Here is an 18403-nt window from a genome sequence, read left to right as displayed (position 1 = left end):
TTGATTTGCCTCTTTACCAATAATTATCATCGCCAAGGGCCGATCATCAACAAAGTTGTAAATTACATTCCATGGATACGATCCGGTGATAATCGGCCAAGAACATCAATCAAGAGTAGCAAAACAAAAGCGACTTTCTAGAACATCGCTCCCATTGAAGACAAGTGGTCAATATGATCAATATGCCGTCTCGATATTCACTATAGCACAAAATCAGTAGGCCTTACAATTTCAGAACCTCCCGGTGAATCTCGTCGTGCGAATTAACTTGTTAACACATGAAGCAAAAAAAAAAACGGCTTGTATACTTTAAAGTATAAACATTTTGTCAACATGTCGTCAAAACTGTGTTCCCTGAACGCCGTAGACTAGTAAACGGTGATTGTGGCCGGAATAAGTCGCATCCTCGAGGAGCTTTCCTTCCTGAGAGAGTGCAATGATCATGTTAACGCACACCTTACCAGCCGCCACTTGTCACTAGGAAAGGAAAGTTTGACCGGAAAGGACCTCATTTTAGCAAGAGCTGGTCTTTTCTCACTAACGAAAACACAAATTCAAAACTGAGTTTGTCCAAGGTATAGGCTTTCCGTGAGACGGGTAGGCAATATGTTAATTTCAGTATATTGTGAGAAAAGCTCCATTTAGTAGTTGAATTACCAGTATCCTAAACGATAATCTTCGATTGATGGAGTGGAAACGCTTCTATATTTTTTTCAGTTAGAAGAACGATTTAATCAGTTCATCTGTACAGCTTTTAAAAGCTGGATGCGAAGCTTCGAGCAGTGTTTCACGCTATGTACCGATTACAATGAATATTGACCAAGAATGAGTGACGCGTGACTCGATTTAGTAAAGCCGGTAGCAAATAATATTGGATTATTTGGCACCGCAACATTTTGATGTACGATTTAGTCTAGCTTTCATTTGAACTAAATTCATCTCATAATGATCGAAAATTCCATCGAAGGAATCTTAAACGTACTTTAAAGCGGAAGGGAATTTTCTGAGTTTTTAAACATAAAGTTCGGCAAATTACTAGAATGTTTTGCTCTTTAAACTGAAGAGTGCCCACAGCTTTTAATTACTACATTTACAGTTTAGCCTTAGTTCAAGAGAGTCACAAAAGTCGTTATTCAAGATGAGGTCCCACCTTTGAGAAAAACCAATTTATTTAAAGGCTTTATTGGCAAAAATGGCGAAGGCGATTTGTAGAGGATGAAACAAAAAATCAAAACTTGCTTCCTTTTTATAAAGACAAACAGGGTTTAGTTATTTGGAAAGAAGAAACAATATTTTAGTAATTCTGAAAGAATTAAGATGTTTCAGTAAATGTGTAATTTTTAAGCGACTTTGGAGTAACTCCAAAATCTTCGTCCTGCATGGAATGCTCCTTTTTCCAGAGGAACTTGTAATCTTATTTTCCCAACATTTTCAGCAAGCTAGTACATATTTAGAGTAATAAAACGAGGGATAACAAGTTCAACAATACAAAAGAAAGTGCAAAATCTAACAAAAGAAAAAAAGTTCATTGACTACCGGTATCTCATAATTTGTAGGCCATGATTTAAAATATTGTAATTTTAAAGTTACTGCTGTATTAATATCTATTTAGGTAGTTTGTGAAACCGTGATAAGAAGTCATCGACAAAATAACATCCAGAAATCTTACGCTTCGGAAATGTATTGTACTGTATTCTGTACAAGTACAGTCACGCTATGTCGAGCTCGTTAAGGTCATTCCCCTGTTTTGCAGTGCGCAACTCTACTGCGCACAATGGCAAAATAAAAAATTTACGCTCATTTCTAGCTATCTACTGAGTATCACTCAATCTGACTTGCATCTAACAACAAAATTCTTAATTTGCATTTTGCGCGGAAATAAAGGTGTTTTCATAAGACTCGCCCCAGTCCCTTCGCGGAGAAAACAGTTTTGAAGCTCGATTTACCACTGCTTTGTGAAATATCTGTAAAACCAACCTGGTGAACCTATTTTCTCTTGTCAGATTTCTAACCACAATATCGTTTGCCAACTACCGTGAAAATTTAAGGACAATCCTAGTGTTAGAAATATCAAATTTTGCGCCTAATATCTAGCCAATGGACATTTTGGCCTACCTTCAGAGGTAACGAATTAGATTATTTTGCTGAATATCTCAGTAGTACTGGTTAGGGATAGTTTTCAAACAGATTTCACATTGAAAATGATTTATGAACAGGGAAAGAAATCTATGAAATGAGCCGTTAACTGTTCCCTTCATAAAATAATTCCTGTTTTTGGCAAATGCTCTATTATAGTCCTTTTTGTCCAAACATGCAGAAATTACCATATTTCAATGCTTCGTTGCTGAAGAACAAGCATGGGGACCCCCTCTTTTTTTTGCATTTTTGCAGTTTACGTATAGTGAACGACACATGGGCAAAGTTTGGAAAAAATCTGAGTGTAGGTTCTATTTTAGGGGAAAGACCTTAAAAGCGTCTCTTGAGTCAATCAAACGTGACAGCTACACTTAACACTTCACTGCTTTTAGAACCCGCCAGTGGCATATAATTCATGGTAAGTAAAGGGTGACCAAGGGTGACTATATGGAGCGCCCAGCGTTAGGGTTTGGGGTTGGAGTTAGGGGTTAGGGTTGGGTAGACTGCAAGCAGCCCCTTCCTGATTAGTCGAGAGGGTACGCTCACAGCGCAGCGAGACTGGAGCGAGGAGAAATAAACGAGAAGAGACTATCCAGTGTCCATTCATGGGAGCAATCAAGAACTGTGACAACTTAGTAACAACCCAGCATGTCCCTTTCTTTTCCTTTCCCCTTTTTCCCGTCTCTTCCCAAGCCCCTCTCCGCTCGTTTGCTCCAGTTTTTTCGCGCTCGGCTATATCGCGCGATCTCTCGACTATCCAGAAAGGGACTGCTTGCAGTCTAGGGTTCGGGTTAGGGTATTGCATATTTTACTGGTTCATTGCATCCCTCCTCTGGCTTGGATCAGTCATCACAACTCGCATCACTCCTACCACCACAAAGACCTCCCATCGCTTGTAAATGACAATGTCTTGTAAAATCACGTTCAAACTCCTCGTCATTCTTGCTTTCTGTGCTCTCCAAAATGCAATTGCCGGCTAATTTTATTTTTGTTGTGATTCTACATATCGACTGTTATCGCTAACGTCATGGTTTAGTGCGCTTAATTCCATATTTTACATAGTCAATTTAAGCTCAATGTTTGTAAGTCACCTCTTCCAGAAATACTTAGCGATAGATAGACACCATTATTAAAGTAGATTTATGAAAATCTATCCTATAAACGGAGCTCGTAATTTTCTGACGGATTTTTAAAATGCAATATTCCAGAAAGTCAATTAAATTCTGGCGGGAAAAGTTGTACAAGTACGTGGACAATACTTTAATGGTATTCCTATTTACACTTGAACTTAGTCTATTCAGTATTTAAGTGCGGTGGTAAACCGATGGCTGACCTCTTTATTGAGCAAGTCAGAATTAATACAGAACTTCAAATTCTACAGTGCTAGATAGAGCTGGTAAGTGAAAATCAAAATCAAGACTAAAAATTTCTCTTTCCTTTGGTTTTTACTTCGTCTTCACTCTACACAGCATGTGGACATGTAAAAATAATTGTGATGCACAGGTCGCATACAACTTCATGGAGACTAGAATAGAATAATGTTATTGCAAGAATAGTAATTAAGGTAGAAAAAAACAGCAACAAATATTCACTTGATAGGTTCGTGACTGTGTTCATTTCTATATTTTTTCCAATTACGAGAAGGTTTTATATATTTCGATTAATACAATAGGGAGCGTGCCTGAAGAAATGGATTTAAGCGCGCACAAATAAATATCTTGTAGTTTTTTATTGTATTGAATCAGGAGCACGGGGATTATGGTCGATTATGACTCCAGACCGAATGTGAAACAAAAGAGAAAACATCATTTTGCAGCTTATAGGCTCACTTTTTAAAATTTCTTTCATTTATTCCGTTGCAAGGAATCGTTATTTGGATTTCCGTTGAAAGGCTCTTGACTTTCGAAGAGCCCGCCAAAATTCATGGTTTTGTGCACACAAAGAAAGAAACTAAGATTTACGCACTCATGCATTAATTGTCTATTAATCCATGCATCAACTGACTCGTCTCTGACCTGATCGTCATGAATAAATAGTCGTTCATGGTAAGCTGATGTAGTATCTGTAATATTATCTACAATTAACAATGTCTGAACTACTGCTCCCTTACTCAGGACGTATAGAAGGAAAAATGGCAGAACACAAAATTGCTCTAACGTCAGACCAAATTTGTTTAGTATTGTTAACAGTTACCCTACGATTGTACATAAGCCAGTATTTGTTGCCTTTTACTATGGATGGCTTGGACCGAAATGGATTACAATTTGAAGAAATTGGCCAATGTTTTCAAGTTCTTCCTGTGTTTTTTAGAGAAAAGCTAAAAACTGATTTATAGTTTGTTCTTCACTACAGAAATCGGTTAGTATATTCCTCCAGGTGTTCTATGGATAATTTCATGTTAAAGAAAAGGTTCTTTGTTAAATATTTGAGTATCTAGCTTTGTTTAAAATACAACAAATAACCGTGACAATGCCCCTTGAACGTAGAGACGTTTTGTTGCATATAAAAACGATTTATTTTGACTGTTGACCCTTTAAGATGCCAAATAAGATACGTCGCATCCAGAAGCAGCCACCTTTGGTTACACTTTCAAATATCCATGATGACCGAGGCCTCTGAAACAGATGGTTCCATCATCGTTTCGTTTGTAGTTGTGAAATACAATTTGGCCAACTCTCGATTAAGTTTCGGGGCCCTCACATAAACCTGGATTAAAATTAACGGAACGATGATTTCAGAAAAACTACCTTTATAATTCAACCCCCCTCCCCCCCTATATCGGCTCAAATGATAAATAAGGAGGTTAAAATAAAGAAGGGCTTTCGTCAGTTTCCAATCATCAATTTGCTTCTTCAGTGTACAGAAAAACATGGCAAAGAATGGATACAGCAAGATCTATGCCGATGATGCGCATCCCGAAAAAGTCAGCCTTGTATCTTTCCTGTACTTTCTTTGGATGAGCAACGTCTTTAAGAAGGGCAGTGAACGAGCCTTGGAGAAAACGGACTTTTTGCCTCTTTCAGAGGAAAATACTTCCTTTTTTGTGATAAAACAGCTTCAGAAAAACTGGGCAAAAGAAAAAACAATGTGCAAGGAAAATGGTAAACAGCCCAGACTTTGGAAAAGCGTGTTGAAGATGCTCTCTGTTAAGGACATCATGGCTCTCTTCTCAACCGGGACCATGATTACGCTCTGTCACATTTTTCAACCATTGCTTCTCGGATATCTCATAGCGTATCTGATTTCAGCTGAACCACAGCCTAAGTATCTTCTCTACGGCTGTGGACTAGCAATGGGTATCAATGAACTGATCGGAACTCTTAGTATGCACCATTTTGCATACAGAGGTGAACTGTTAGGAATCAGAATGAGCAGCGCCCTGAAAGGCCTCGTTTACCTCAAGGTAAGCTTATAAGAAGCCATGTAACCGTAATATTGCAGTGGTCATACGGTATTAAAGAAAGTGGAACAGTTTACTTAGCTACCAAGTGCCAGGGTTAACTAATCGATGACATCAATGACATCAATGAAATCAATGGGTAATCAAAAGGTAATCGATAGATAATCAGTTGATTAGTCATTGATTATTGCCGATGATCAAATATGACTAATCGATAGGCCACAAAATTTTTGATTCTCGATTAATCATCGATTGCATCGATTAGTCATTGATTGTATTGGCTAGTCATTAATTTCATTCATCGCTCATCGATATCATCTCATGGCTGACGACCGTATTTGGTAAATAAGAACAAAGTAAAAACAACTTATTTTAAAAATGTAAACAGATGTTTCCAGCTTTATTCTGTCCAGCGTGCAGTACATGTGAATTAAGCTTCAGAAGGCCTATTTTGTTCCCCCGTATCTCGCTGTCGTTTATTATTGAACCAAACCTTGACGGTTGCCCCTTCAAGGTTGTTCATCTTAGCAAATTCTCCTGCCACACCTCGAGATGGATATCTGCTCTCTTATACAGGGCCCCAAGGGCCATTTTTTGCACATGAGAAAATTTCGTCTTAGTATTGTGGTTGATGAAGCCGTTCGTTTCCTTTTTCCTGTAAAGCAAAAACAAAATAAAATTAGATAAATTTAGTTGAACATGTATTTATCTATTTATTTATTTATTTATCTATTTATTTATTTATTTATTTATTTATTTATTCATTCATTCATTCATTTATTTATTTATTTATTTATTTATTTATTTATTTATTTATTTATTTATTTATTTATTTATATGCAAAGCTGATGAATAAACATCTGGTAAAAACATTTCCATGCAAGCAAGACGTCAGTGTAATAATGACAGTACACAATGTATATGGATTGTGCAACGGAAATAGTTATTGAGAATTGATAAATGCTGTGTTTATACTTGGGCATTTACCGAAGTAAACATTTAATGACTAAACCTTGGTACATTTGTACAGTGTTCACTGGCTGAAATAAGCGAGATAAACCCGTCATCAATCAAGATCACGATCAAATCGAATGGGCGGCAAGTTCTAAAATTCATGCATAAAATGCCCGCGTTTATCAGAGAAGTTGTGCCTCTTGTAGTCGTCGCCTTTTTTTTTCTTTTTTTTTTTCCTTGCTTGAGCTGCAAACTCAGGTCTCAAGATTTCAGCGGCTCCTACTTTTGCAGCACCTCAAAAAGTCGAGGCGAAAGCGATTAATTTTGCTTCGCATTGCTCTTCGAAAGACAAGGCGCGCTAGACGTGCGTGGTCATGACCGAGAAACTAATGCTGGTTTGAAACCCTTTTACACGGAAATTTTCAGAAATTTTTGTTTTTTGCCATGACTCGTAGGTAGATCAAAAACAAGCATGAAAACGAAGTTGCGAAAACGTGATCGACTAAGACTGCTGCAATCTGGACACCACGGGATATAAAATACTATGCGACCGCAAATGGATATATCTGTCATCTCAACCTTGGTTACCGACCAAAACCATGCCTGATCACAGGGTTAATCGAACGTTTACCTCGGTTAACTTTTTATTGTCTCGGGCGGCGTTTTAATACCATGATTTTAGTTGGCGTTTACACACGCAAAATATTTACCTAGGTAAGTAAACTTCAATACCTCGGTAAAGCGCTCAAGTGTGAACACAGCATAATTAAACGTATTCATAAGTGATTCATGTACCTTTGATCTTTCCTCTCAGATCTGCTATCAGTGCTATGGGATCTTCTTGCTTTAGTCAGTTCTTTATCCTTCGGTAGGACTCTCTTCCCTCCTCCGACAATTGTTCAAACGTCTTAGGCTTATTGAGAATTTCGGATCCTCTACCCTGGGACTTTTCCAACACGTGGGTAGCAAACTACGCGATGGGAATTTTGTTCACTCGCAAAAGGCGCAGTGCAGTTAAGTTCTGCTGTGTCTAAAGCAAAGCCAGGCAGTATAATAGTCGATGAGTAATCAATTACATCAATGAGTAATCGATGTCATCGATGAGTAATCGATAGGCCACAAAATTTTTGGGCTTCGATTACTCATCGATTACTCATTGATCATCGCCAATAATCAATGACTAATCAACTGATTACCCATCGATTACTCATTGATTACCAGTTGATGTCATTGATCATTAATTAGTTATGCCTGGCAAGTAAAGCTCTTGAATCTAGGGTGGGTCCCTTGGGTGGGTACCTGGTGTATTATAATTATAAATCAATAACACAAAGGCGTGCATTATGATCGCACAATGGACTCAATTCAATCATAGGGTACGGGCATTATACAACTTTCAATACAAAGGTGCAAAATCTATGTGCGTAATTGACCAAGCGTGAGGTCAAGATGGCTGGATATTGGCCAAGTTCTTTTTTTTTTTTGTTTTTTGCATTTTTATGGACCGAGACGAAAGTCGAGGTCCATAAAAATGCAAAAAAAGAACGAGGCCAATATCCAGCCATCTTGACCGAACAAGCTTCGTCAATAAAAGGATTTATTATATGGCTTTATCTTCAAGTTAAAACTACAACAACAAAACAAAACAGAACATGAAATTGCCTGCTCGGAAAGAAATTCTTCATAGCCGGCCGGTATAAGATTTATTTTCAGTGCATTTTTGGATTAGCATGTTATCATGGAAAATAAGGACTCCTAAATTATCTTAAGGCTCTAACTTTATAATGGCTTGAAGGGAGCATACAGTTATTGAGTACGAAAAATTTACATTTTCGCAAGTGCGGGGGTAGATTTTAATAGAATCCGGCAAACTCGCCATTTTCAGCCGATCGCGCGATGGCGTAAATAATAAACATTTTTACACAGTTTTCGGCCTCCAATCAATAATTTTTGAATGAACCAATACATTTTGAAATTATATGCAAACACAAGCCGAAAAATAGAGCGGGTAAATCAGAAAACTGGGCGAAGCTTTGATAAGATTTTGTTGTTTACAACAAGCAAGACGCAGCTAAACTAAAAACCTGAGCTTCTTCGGCGAACTTGAGAAAAACACTTTTCAGACCTGCTCTAAACACTTAACGCAACTTTCACTACGCTATGATTTAAATACAGTCATTGCAAAGCTAGAAAACTAATCAATTTAATACTCGACATAAGACAATAAGTTTTCCAAAATCAATCTATCTACACACAGAGCACTGAGCTCACCGATTCAACTCACATTCATTGTAGCTGAAACAAAATTTTCGCAACACCAGGACAATTCCATTCTCTTTCCTTTCCTTTAGGTAAATATTGACAGTTTACCGAACATTTTAGTGAGTATTTTCCCTCAGAACAACGAGAAAATCGAAGAAAAGATTGCATTGTTGCTCGGAATTAAACTTTCGGACGGGCAACGGGTAATCCCGAACGGGCAAGAAAGCTCCATCTTGCCCGCTCGGGTAGCCAATCACAGCGCAGGATTTGAGTCATCTTGCCCGCTCGCGGAGCCAGCCATATAATAAAAAATAATTATTACATTCTCAGCCTCGGATAATGCATTTCTAGCGTTCTGATTGGTTCACTAAATCCCGGTTATCAGCTCATAATGGGCTCCTGCCCATAGACCGTAGTTTGACCTTATATGGTAAACGATTGCCCCAGGTGTCGCTAAGCAAAATTTTTTTTTTCGGCGGGAAGCGAAAGTTTCTTCGGATAAATGGAGAAAAAAAAAGAAAAGAAAGAAATACCAGACAATGCCATCTCAATATAACAACAATAAAAGCCACAAAGCTTGGTATGGCACTATTTAATTGTGCGTATCTCTGAAGTTTCAGAATAATTGCACGATTTTACGATTTAGATCACATAACAACCTGTTACCTTCAAAAATTTCAGGATGGCTTGCAAATCCTGGTGGTAAAAGGTTAAAACCGATCGTAGAAATTTCTCAAGAAGAGCTTAATGCCTGCCTTTATGTTTCTACGTACTTACAAGACTTCACTTACAAAAGTTCATTTATGAAATCCGTACGAGCGGCGGCCATAATGTTCGTTTCCGTCGCTCGGCGCCACTCAGCAAAACATTCGCACAAATGTGCACAGCTTTTATGCTTCTCGATAAACTTGAAGTTTAAAAACTTGCAATGAATGCTTGCTCAAATTTTTTGATTGGCTGTTCCGTAACGGTTTCCATTGTTTTACCGCAGAAATCCTGCGGTAATAAAATTCGATGTCCCCAGAGTCTTCCCGGCGTTGCCCCGCTGACCAAAAAGCCTGAAGACTCTGGGTACGAGATTGTCTAGCACCACAAAACAGCGTATGACAAAATACCTTCCCTAAAATCTCATAGCAACAAAACAAGATCTACAATTAGGTGTCTTAACGCAAATAAACGTGAGGTTTTCAAACTTCTCCTTAATTCACTGAGCATTAAGTTTCTCCTGACAATAAAGTAACAATAAACTAAATTAACCTTTTTGTTATTTTCAGATTCTTCTCCTCACCAAGAATGCACTATTTGAGGTTTCAACTGGACACGTGATCGACCTAGTATCAAACGATGTTCAGCGATTGGAAGGGCAGACTATCGTGATTTTTTTCTATGGACTTCAATCGATTCTCGAAGTCACAGTGGTAACATTTTTAATGGCCTTTTTGATTGGCTGGCAGAGTTTGATGGGAGTCATATTTCTTTGTTTCCTCTTACCATATTTTGCCGGGTTATCCCATGTTGGTGCTAGACTACGCTTGCGCACTGCCGTGGCATCCGACCGTCGTATCTCTTTGATGAACCAGGTGGTCTCTGGTATACGCGCCATCAAAACTAATGCATGGGAAGATGAATACCGAGAGAAGATAAAAACTAGTCGGAGGTGAGTAGAACTAAGCCGCAAGTTCCAGGTTCCTTTCGACTGATTGTTGACCTTGAGACAAAAGTCAAAGTAGTGATAAGCCGAGATTGAGCTGTCTAGTAATTATAACACAATCCAGTTACTAAATTATGCCATTGATGAATGGTCCACCTTTATATAGGTAAATGGACCCTTGAAGTTAAAGCAATGAATATAACACTCCCACTGATTTCCCGAAAAATTAACCAGGATTTAATCTCTTTGCAGACAAGAGGTAGATATCATTCGTAAGAAGAGTGCCGTTCTGTCAGGTATTGCCGCTTTGGAATACGCTGCAACACCAATAGCGACCCTGGTGTCTATTATCACTCTGGTACTAACTGGTCGTCCCCTCACACCTGTTACCGTTTTCATGCTTGTCGCTTTCATCAATGCCCTACGAATGAGTTTGTGCTTGTCCATGGGCTACAGCTTTCTGGAAACGTACGACGCTTTTGTCTCACTCAAAAGATTAGAAGACTTTTTTCTGTTAGAGGATCCTCCTTCTAGCCGTCAAGACCAGGTTCTGGATGAACGTGATGACACCGACATAGCTTCTTCGGAGAAAATTTGTAAGAGAAATAATCAAGAAGAACTAGAAAGAGAAGACATTAGCGTGCTTGTAAACATAAAAGATCAACACAAGCCAGTGCATTGTAAAGTCCCCAAGCGAGAACGAGAATTTGTTCTTCAAGATATCGAATTTACCACTGAAACAGGAAGTTTGACGGTTATCACCGGGCAAGTCGGCAGCGGAAAATCTATTCTTCTATCAGCAATCGCAGGCGAAGTTCCAGGCACAGACGGTACCATAAAATGCAAAGGAGTTCTTGCTTACGTGCCGCAGATCCCTTGGGTTTTCTCAGGAACTATAAGAGAAAATATATTGTTTGGTGAACCATACGATGAGACCAAGTACACCAGAGTCATCGAAGCATGCGCCTTGACAGAAGACATCCATCAGTTTCCCGAACGTGACCTAACCGTTGTTGGCGAACGCGGTGCAGTTCTAAGTGGGGGTCAGCGGGCTCGAATAAGCTTAGCACGTGCAGTCTACGCAGATGCAGACATTTACCTATTGGATGACCCGCTGAGTGCTGTTGATTTCAAAGTTGGCAAACATATCGTTGAAAAATGCATCATAGCACTGTTGGGGCAGAAAACGCGATTGATAGTTTCCCATCAAGAGCAGGTTATGAGAGAGGCTGACAGCGTGATTGTGTTGTACAAAGGTGGTGTCCTGGGAAAAGGAAGCTTCACTGAGCTAAAAGAAAAAGGTATTCTCAACACAACTGTTGACCCGCTCTATAAAAAAATGGAGGAAAGCGATTCATGTAACAGCTTTGATGGGGAGAGTGAAGATGGAGATGACTTTTCTGACTGCTCTGGTAGAGATTTCCTCCACAACAGTGAAGCCGAGGGTCTCCAAATTTCAGAAGAAGATCGCACAATCGGAGTGGTGTCATGTAAGCTTTACTGGAACTACTTCAGAAGCGGATTATCTTCGTTGCTGATTTTCATGGTAGTTTGCTTGTGTCTTATTACTCAAGGTGAGCCACAGTGACTTCATCTGACACGAAGACTTTTTGACACAAATAGTGGCATTACGTTATCAGTGTTTTAAACTATTTTGCAAGTACACAATCAAAGGCACAGTTAACTTCGGCTGAGATTGTTCTCACATGACGTCACGACGGCCATGTTGGTGTCCCAAACTAAACCTATGATTTCTATTTTTATGCTAATACTTTCTTTTGTTCCAGGAAACCGATATGGCCGATAGTCACTTGAATGAAAACGCTCTATAAGGCGATTTCCGAATGGGATAATGTCGGGATCTGCAAAACAAAATGACTTTCTTAGTGTCATGGGAATTTCAACGTTTTGGGATCAGAGCTGCGCACAAACTAAAAATTACACCTTTCTTCGCTCAGCACACCAATCATTTTCTCATAGGGAGAACAAACCATAACTATTCTTGGCGATGTTTAAAACCAAATAAAAAGAGAACAACTTGAAAAGGTTGGCCCAAGTTTGTTCAAGGTTCAATCCTTACCCAAAAATGAAACGTTTTTACCACCTGGTGATCACCGAATCAACAAAGTTACAAAAACAATTCTTAGCTGGGTAAATCTGGCAATCGAAATTTTTACAAAAATTGTTCCGTAACAAAGCAACGCATGATTTTGATTTTCTTGTCATTTTTATCCTATTTCTAGGAGTGTTAGTTTCCTCTGACGTTTGGCTCTCATTTTTGACAAGGAAACACCCAGAGGATCAACGAGACACGAAAAATCTAGTTATATATGGTAGTCTGGTCAGTGCAGCTTTTGTATTTGCCATTATTCGAGCCTACGGGTTTCTTTCCTTTTCGCTTAGATGTTCCGAGTGTCTTCACGATAAAATGGTTGTGTCTGTTTTACAAGCACCAGTCCTATTCTTTGATTCAAATCCCCTGGGAAGAATCATGAATCGCTTCTCTAAAGATGTAGGCTGCGTGGACGAGGTATTGCCAAGAACGTTTCTCTTGGCGATTCAAACAACCTTGTTGGTATGTACATCGATAATTCTACCAGCTGTCACAAATCCTTGGCTTCTGATTGTTGTTGTACCAGTATCTGTGCTTGCTGTTATCATCTCGAGGTATTACTTGAAGACATCAAGGGAGCTGAAAAGGTTAGAGTCGATTTGTCGCAGCCCGGTCTTCTCTCATATTTCGGAGACAATAGATGGACTGGACACGATTCGGTCAAGACGAAGACAGAGAGAATTTGTGGATCAGTTTTACAGGTATAATTGCAGTTCCATAGATTGGTCATCATCTCTTTGAGAGTAGCATTTACGTAAACGGTACATGAAAGACAGGCACGTGCCCATAGCATAAACATATTATCTACTTCACATGGAGGGCGAATTTTTGTGACATTTGGTTTCAATTTCGAATACTTGGATAGATGAGTGTTTAACGAACAATCTTTTCAGAACTCTTCTCAAGACACTTTCCATCTAAGAAATTTGAATGGGCCCAACAAAACAGGTTTAGAGATGGTCTGTTTGAGGTTTGGATATACTCTACGATGATTGAGGCCTTACGGAAGGGGAGTTGGGTGTGGGGGCTGGTTGACTGCGTACCTCGTATCCCAGTAAGATTAGGAGGATTCATAAGGGCCAAACTCTTCTTCATCGGTGCAACAGCAACTGTGTTCATCCATGTTTTCTCTAATTTTGTTAGTTTTTGCGTTGTAGATATCAAGATACCCACAATCAGTCATTTGTCATGGTGGTGGCCAGTGCAAGATGGCTTTCAGTTCGCTTGGATCTTCTTTCTTCCCTTTTAACTGGTTCAGTGGCTATTGCTGCAGTTCTGGTGTCTCAAGACGCTGGTGTGTTTACGTATTCATGTCATCAGAAAACTATTACCCTTAAAGGCTGGTTCACACGAGCAACGCAAACGCAAACGCAAGCGCAAGAGACGTTCACCCATCGAACGCAAACGCAAGAAGAATGAGATACGCACGCGCATTTCAGTACCTTAAGATGGCGGCAATCTTGTTCATAGAGTCCGCGTTACCCTAGAACAGCAGTCGGGAAGCGAGGACTCTGGGAACGAGATAAAAGATGGCGGACGAAGGCGATGTTTTAGGATTGTTTTTCTTTCTCGTTCTCGGCCGTCGTCTGTTAAGGCGAAGGCGCCAAATGCAAAGGCATGCCGTTTTCTAGCCCCACTTCTCTTGCTACATCACTCCATGCAAGTTGCTTCTTGTTTTTTTTCTTTGAATCGGCTGCAACTTTTTTCTTAAAGCACAGAGTATTTTCTGACACCCTCTGCTAGTTTTTTCATCGCATGAGGACGCCATCTTGGTTTGAACTTAAACCGCAGAGGCATTGAACAAGTGTTGTTCATCTTGCGTTTGCGTTTGCGTTGCCCTGGAACACACGTGTGAAATGCAAACGCAAGCGCAAATGAAAGCGCAAGAAAATGAAAAATTTTCCATTTCTTACGTTGGCGCTTGTGTTTGCGTTTGCGTTTGCGTTGTGGTAGTTCACACGTATGTTTGCCTGCGCTTGCGCTTGCATTTGCGTTACTCGTGTGAACCAGCCTTAATAGCTCACCAATACATTTTCTCTTGATTAAATTGATCGCGAGTAGTGAGGGGGGCACCAGTTAGTCCCCTTTTTTGCGGTGGTTTCTCATTAATATGCGGTGGCATACATTATCGCCGATGACGTCACCGCCTATTGTCTTGATCACTCATTATAGAATGACGTCATATTTTATTTTAGCTTACCAACAGGTTATGAACTGGTTTGACAGGTTTATCAATGATGTCATGCTCTATTTTTAACTTATGGCAGTCATGGGTGGTATCACCGGTTTGACAGGTTTTTGAAATTATTTTTAGATACATGACATCATATAGCACATACATAAATACTTAATTGTATAGCTCCACTTTGGAGGCCCTTCCGCCATACGCAATAATAATAATAATAATAATAATAATAATAATAATAATAATAATAATGAAAACTATTTACATTTAGATGACAAAATAGAGAAAAAATTACGATAAAAAATATATGAATTGAGAAGATTCTTAAAAAAGTCTCTTTTTCAAAACGCTAAGACTTTCCGTGTCTCTGTAATGCTTCGATAAATTATTGTAGATTTTTCCTCCATGGAAGGCAAAAGCCCTTTGGCCAGTCGAAAGCTCCAGGATCTACAATTTCTAAGCTAAAGAATCTGCATTCGGAAGTCTTTTTAGCAAAAAAAAAAATAAAAACAAATACGCGCGACACCCACGCGTGTGTCTGAGAGAAATAAAGACACATAACTACAAATGGCCTGTTTGTCCCCTTTTGTCCCTTTTGTTTTGCAAGCAAAACAATTTTGCTAAACGGTTTCTACAAGAAACGAGGAACAATACTTTCAGCTTACGCAACCATCACTGCATGAAAGATAACCGAATGGTAGCCGCGAAAATAGTAGCTTCGTTTTGGTCAAAGAATTTCACCCAGGCTCTCGTTATCAATATTCCTTGCTCGTTTCCAGCGCTGCCACAAATGGAAAAATTACATCCATTCTAGCCAGGAAGGAATTAGACTAGGGGGAAACCATCGATGCCATTAGCAAGAGCATACATTCAAATCTCATATACGAGTTTGCTTTTACTTTTAGCTTCATTAACCGTCGAACTAAAGACATTCAACTGATTTGTATGAGTAGAACTTCTGTTTATTTTACATAAAAATGATAATTCCTCTTTTGAACAATCTACAACCTGGGCTTAATGTAGTTTACGAAACCCTCGACAAAATCCAAGCGTCCTGGTTACGTGACCGATGACGTCATTATAGTAACTATAATAGAAATATAAGAAAAGAGAAAGCGACCGCCATCGTAAGTTTAGAGTCCCACAGGTAAATTCTTACGAAACTATATCGACCACTTTAAATTTAAATGAGAAAGATTAAGTTGAGCCCCAATATTTATAAGAGAAAGTAAATGCTTTTTCCTTTTAACCAGCCTTTGCCGGCCTTGCCCTGGTTTACGTCATACAGACTGTAGCCCTTACCCAATACGCTGTCCGAAAAACGTCGGACGTGGAGAATTTCATGACGTCAGTTGAACGAGTCATGACGTACACCAAGCTTGAATCTGAGCCTGGATACAAAGTGGAACGACTTTCTCCGGAACACTGGCCGCGTGATGGAAATATCACATTCCAAAACGTTTCAATGTCTTATTATCCTGGAGGTCCGCAAGTTCTGAAGAGAATCAATGTAAACATCAAAGGAGGAACAAAGATTGGTGTCGCAGGCCGCACAGGTGCAGGGAAGTCATCCTTTGTAGCAGCTCTGTTGCGCATGCCAGACGCTGACGGAAACATAATTGTCGATGATGTTCCAATACAAGGAATCAACCTGCAAGAAGCTCGAAGGTGCATTTCCATTCTTGGCCAAAGTCCTGTCCTTTTCAGTGGATCACTCAGGAAAAATCTTGATCTTATGGGGCACTTTCAAGACGAAGACTTATGGCGAGCTTTAGAAGAAGTACGACTGAAAGATTTCGTGGAACGCTTGGAGGGACAGTTGGACTATAAATTGTTAGAACATGGTGTAAATGTCAGTGTAGGGGAACGTCAGTTAATCTGCTTGGCTCGTGTGTTGTTGCAGAGGAACAAGATTATTATCTTGGATGAACCAACTGCGCATGTGGATCCAGACACAGAACAAACAATCTGGAACGTAGTGCGTGAGAAACTGCGTGACTCCACAGTCATCACTATAGCTCATCGTTTGAATACTATTAAAGACTGTGACAAGATTTTGGTGTTAAAACGGGGAGAAGTTGATGGATTTGCTGAGTTTCATGCATTGATGAAAAGGAAAGGAAGCACGGCATCTTAAAATGGCTTGTTGTTGAAGGGAACATTTCCAGTATATGTTGTAAGTATAGCTATACACATCAGTCATATATTTGAGCAGACTTCTACTTGTATGAAGTTGAAATTTTCTTCTTTCACATTTCCAATATATGTTGTAAGTATAGCTATTCACAACGGCCATATATTTGAACAGAATTCTACTTGTATGAATTAGTTTAAATTTTCTTCCTTCTATTGTGATTTCAGGCATTAGCTGGCTATTATTAATAATACAGTCGAACCTCCCTTTGCGACCACCTCTCGTAAGCGACCACCTCTCATTAGCGACCACTTTTCCAAAATACCAAAAGTTTTCAAGTCAAATGACTATAGATGAACCTCTCGTAGGCGACCACCTCTTGTAAGCGACCACCTCTCGTAAGCGACCACTTTTAGAGATGATTGTTTAAAATTTTCGATTGTTTTTAACCTCCCATAGGCGACCACTTGACACATAATCTGCTGTATCTCTTACGGGTGGAAATTGAAAAATATGTCGCTGTAACATATTGCCCACACCATTACAGCGGACACCGTAAATCTCACAGTCGGAGCTGCCGGAAGCCGAGTGTTTCCCGATATAGCTTAGCATTGAAACAATTGATAAAACACAAATGCACCATACTTCACACTGAAATAAACTTTAATCAGACTGAATCCCTTGTAGGAAAAAAGCTCTCTTATCTTTTATCTTTCTTATCCTTTTGCGTATGTTCCGTTCCCTGAAAAATTTAGACAGCGCCACCTGGAGTAATAAAAAAGTCAAGTTTTTTCTCAGTCGCTGTATTAAGTAATTTGTGAGATACAAACAATAATCACCATAGACCCTCAGATTTGTTGCCTAAAATAACTTTGGACCAGTCTTAATATACTTGTAGCAAAGAAACGTTATTACTATGGGTTTCGATAAGCACTGGCAAAAGGGTTAGGTCTCCGCAATAACCCATATGTAAATAACCCGAAATTTAGACCCCCTGCGGTCTGACCTCTGGTAAGCGACCACATATCCTTGACATTATGGGCGGTCGCTAACGGGAGGTTCGACTGTAGATACTTTTGGTACAAGGAGAAAATTTAAAATATTTTAGTGCGTCGTAAAGCTTATCTCAATCAAACAATTTCGTAAGAAGCTTAATTTTTGTATGTGCCTTGGCGTACGCTGGACAAACTATCCTATTACAGTCGACTCCCGATAACTCGAACCCTCACTAACTCGAACCAATTTTACTTTCCCTTCAGGTCATTTTCTATATAATTTTACCCTCGATAACTCGAACTCCCGTTAACTCGAACCTTTTTCAATTTCCCTTGAAGGTTCGAGTTATCGGGAGTCGACTGTATAACGAAAAATTTGTTCTTCAACTGAACAAGTGACTTCAGTTGCCGGGTCTGTTAGGGACTGTCGGTTTACATGGAGGGAGGAACATCCTAGCACAAGGAAGATCCCAGAAGGAGGAGAATCCTAGCCTCGCCACTTGGTGACTACCCCGACCGAATTTTCTGCATCTAAACCAAACGACAAGTTGTTGCCTTCTAGGATCTTCCAAG

At 39.5% G+C, this 18403-nt stretch overlaps 1 protein-coding gene across 1 annotated transcript; it reads left to right on the top strand.

The window, feature by feature from the left end:
- Positions 1–5005: 5005 nt before the first annotated feature.
- LOC146464994 (ATP-binding cassette sub-family C member 4-like) lies at positions 5006–17398 on the top strand. The gene is made up of 6 exons (XM_085129077.1): positions 5006–5539; positions 10027–10409; positions 10656–11977; positions 12647–13217; positions 13674–13810; positions 15955–17398. Exons 1-6 carry the CDS (start codon positions 5006–5008, stop codon positions 16836–16838), a joined length of 3831 nt encoding a protein of 1276 aa, XP_084985203.1. The 3' UTR covers positions 16839–17398.
- The last annotated feature ends 1005 nt before the right edge of the window (positions 17399–18403 follow it).

Source organism: Pavona decussata, unplaced genomic scaffold, assembly GCF_977016875.1.
Source record: "Pavona decussata unplaced genomic scaffold, jaPavDecu1.1 SCAFFOLD_158, whole genome shotgun sequence".
NCBI classification, from domain to species: domain Eukaryota; kingdom Metazoa; phylum Cnidaria; class Anthozoa; order Scleractinia; family Agariciidae; genus Pavona; species Pavona decussata.
This window is presented reverse-complemented; position numbering and strand designations above follow the sequence as displayed.

What these genes read in the sequence shown, in the direction of transcription:
- LOC146464994 (XM_085129077.1), top strand. Translation starts at nt 5,006, where the DNA reads ATGGCAAAGAATGGATACAGCAAGATCTATGCCGATGATGCGCATCCC. An exon ending in AAGATAAAAACTAGTCGGAG is followed by an intron (nt 10,410 to 10,655) that starts GTGAGTAGAACT and finishes ATCTCTTTGCAG; the next exon opens with ACAAGAGGTAGATATCATTC. An exon ending in TTTGTGGATCAGTTTTACAG is followed by an intron (nt 13,218 to 13,673) that starts GTATAATTGCAG and finishes TTTGCGTTGTAG; the next exon opens with ATATCAAGATACCCACAATC.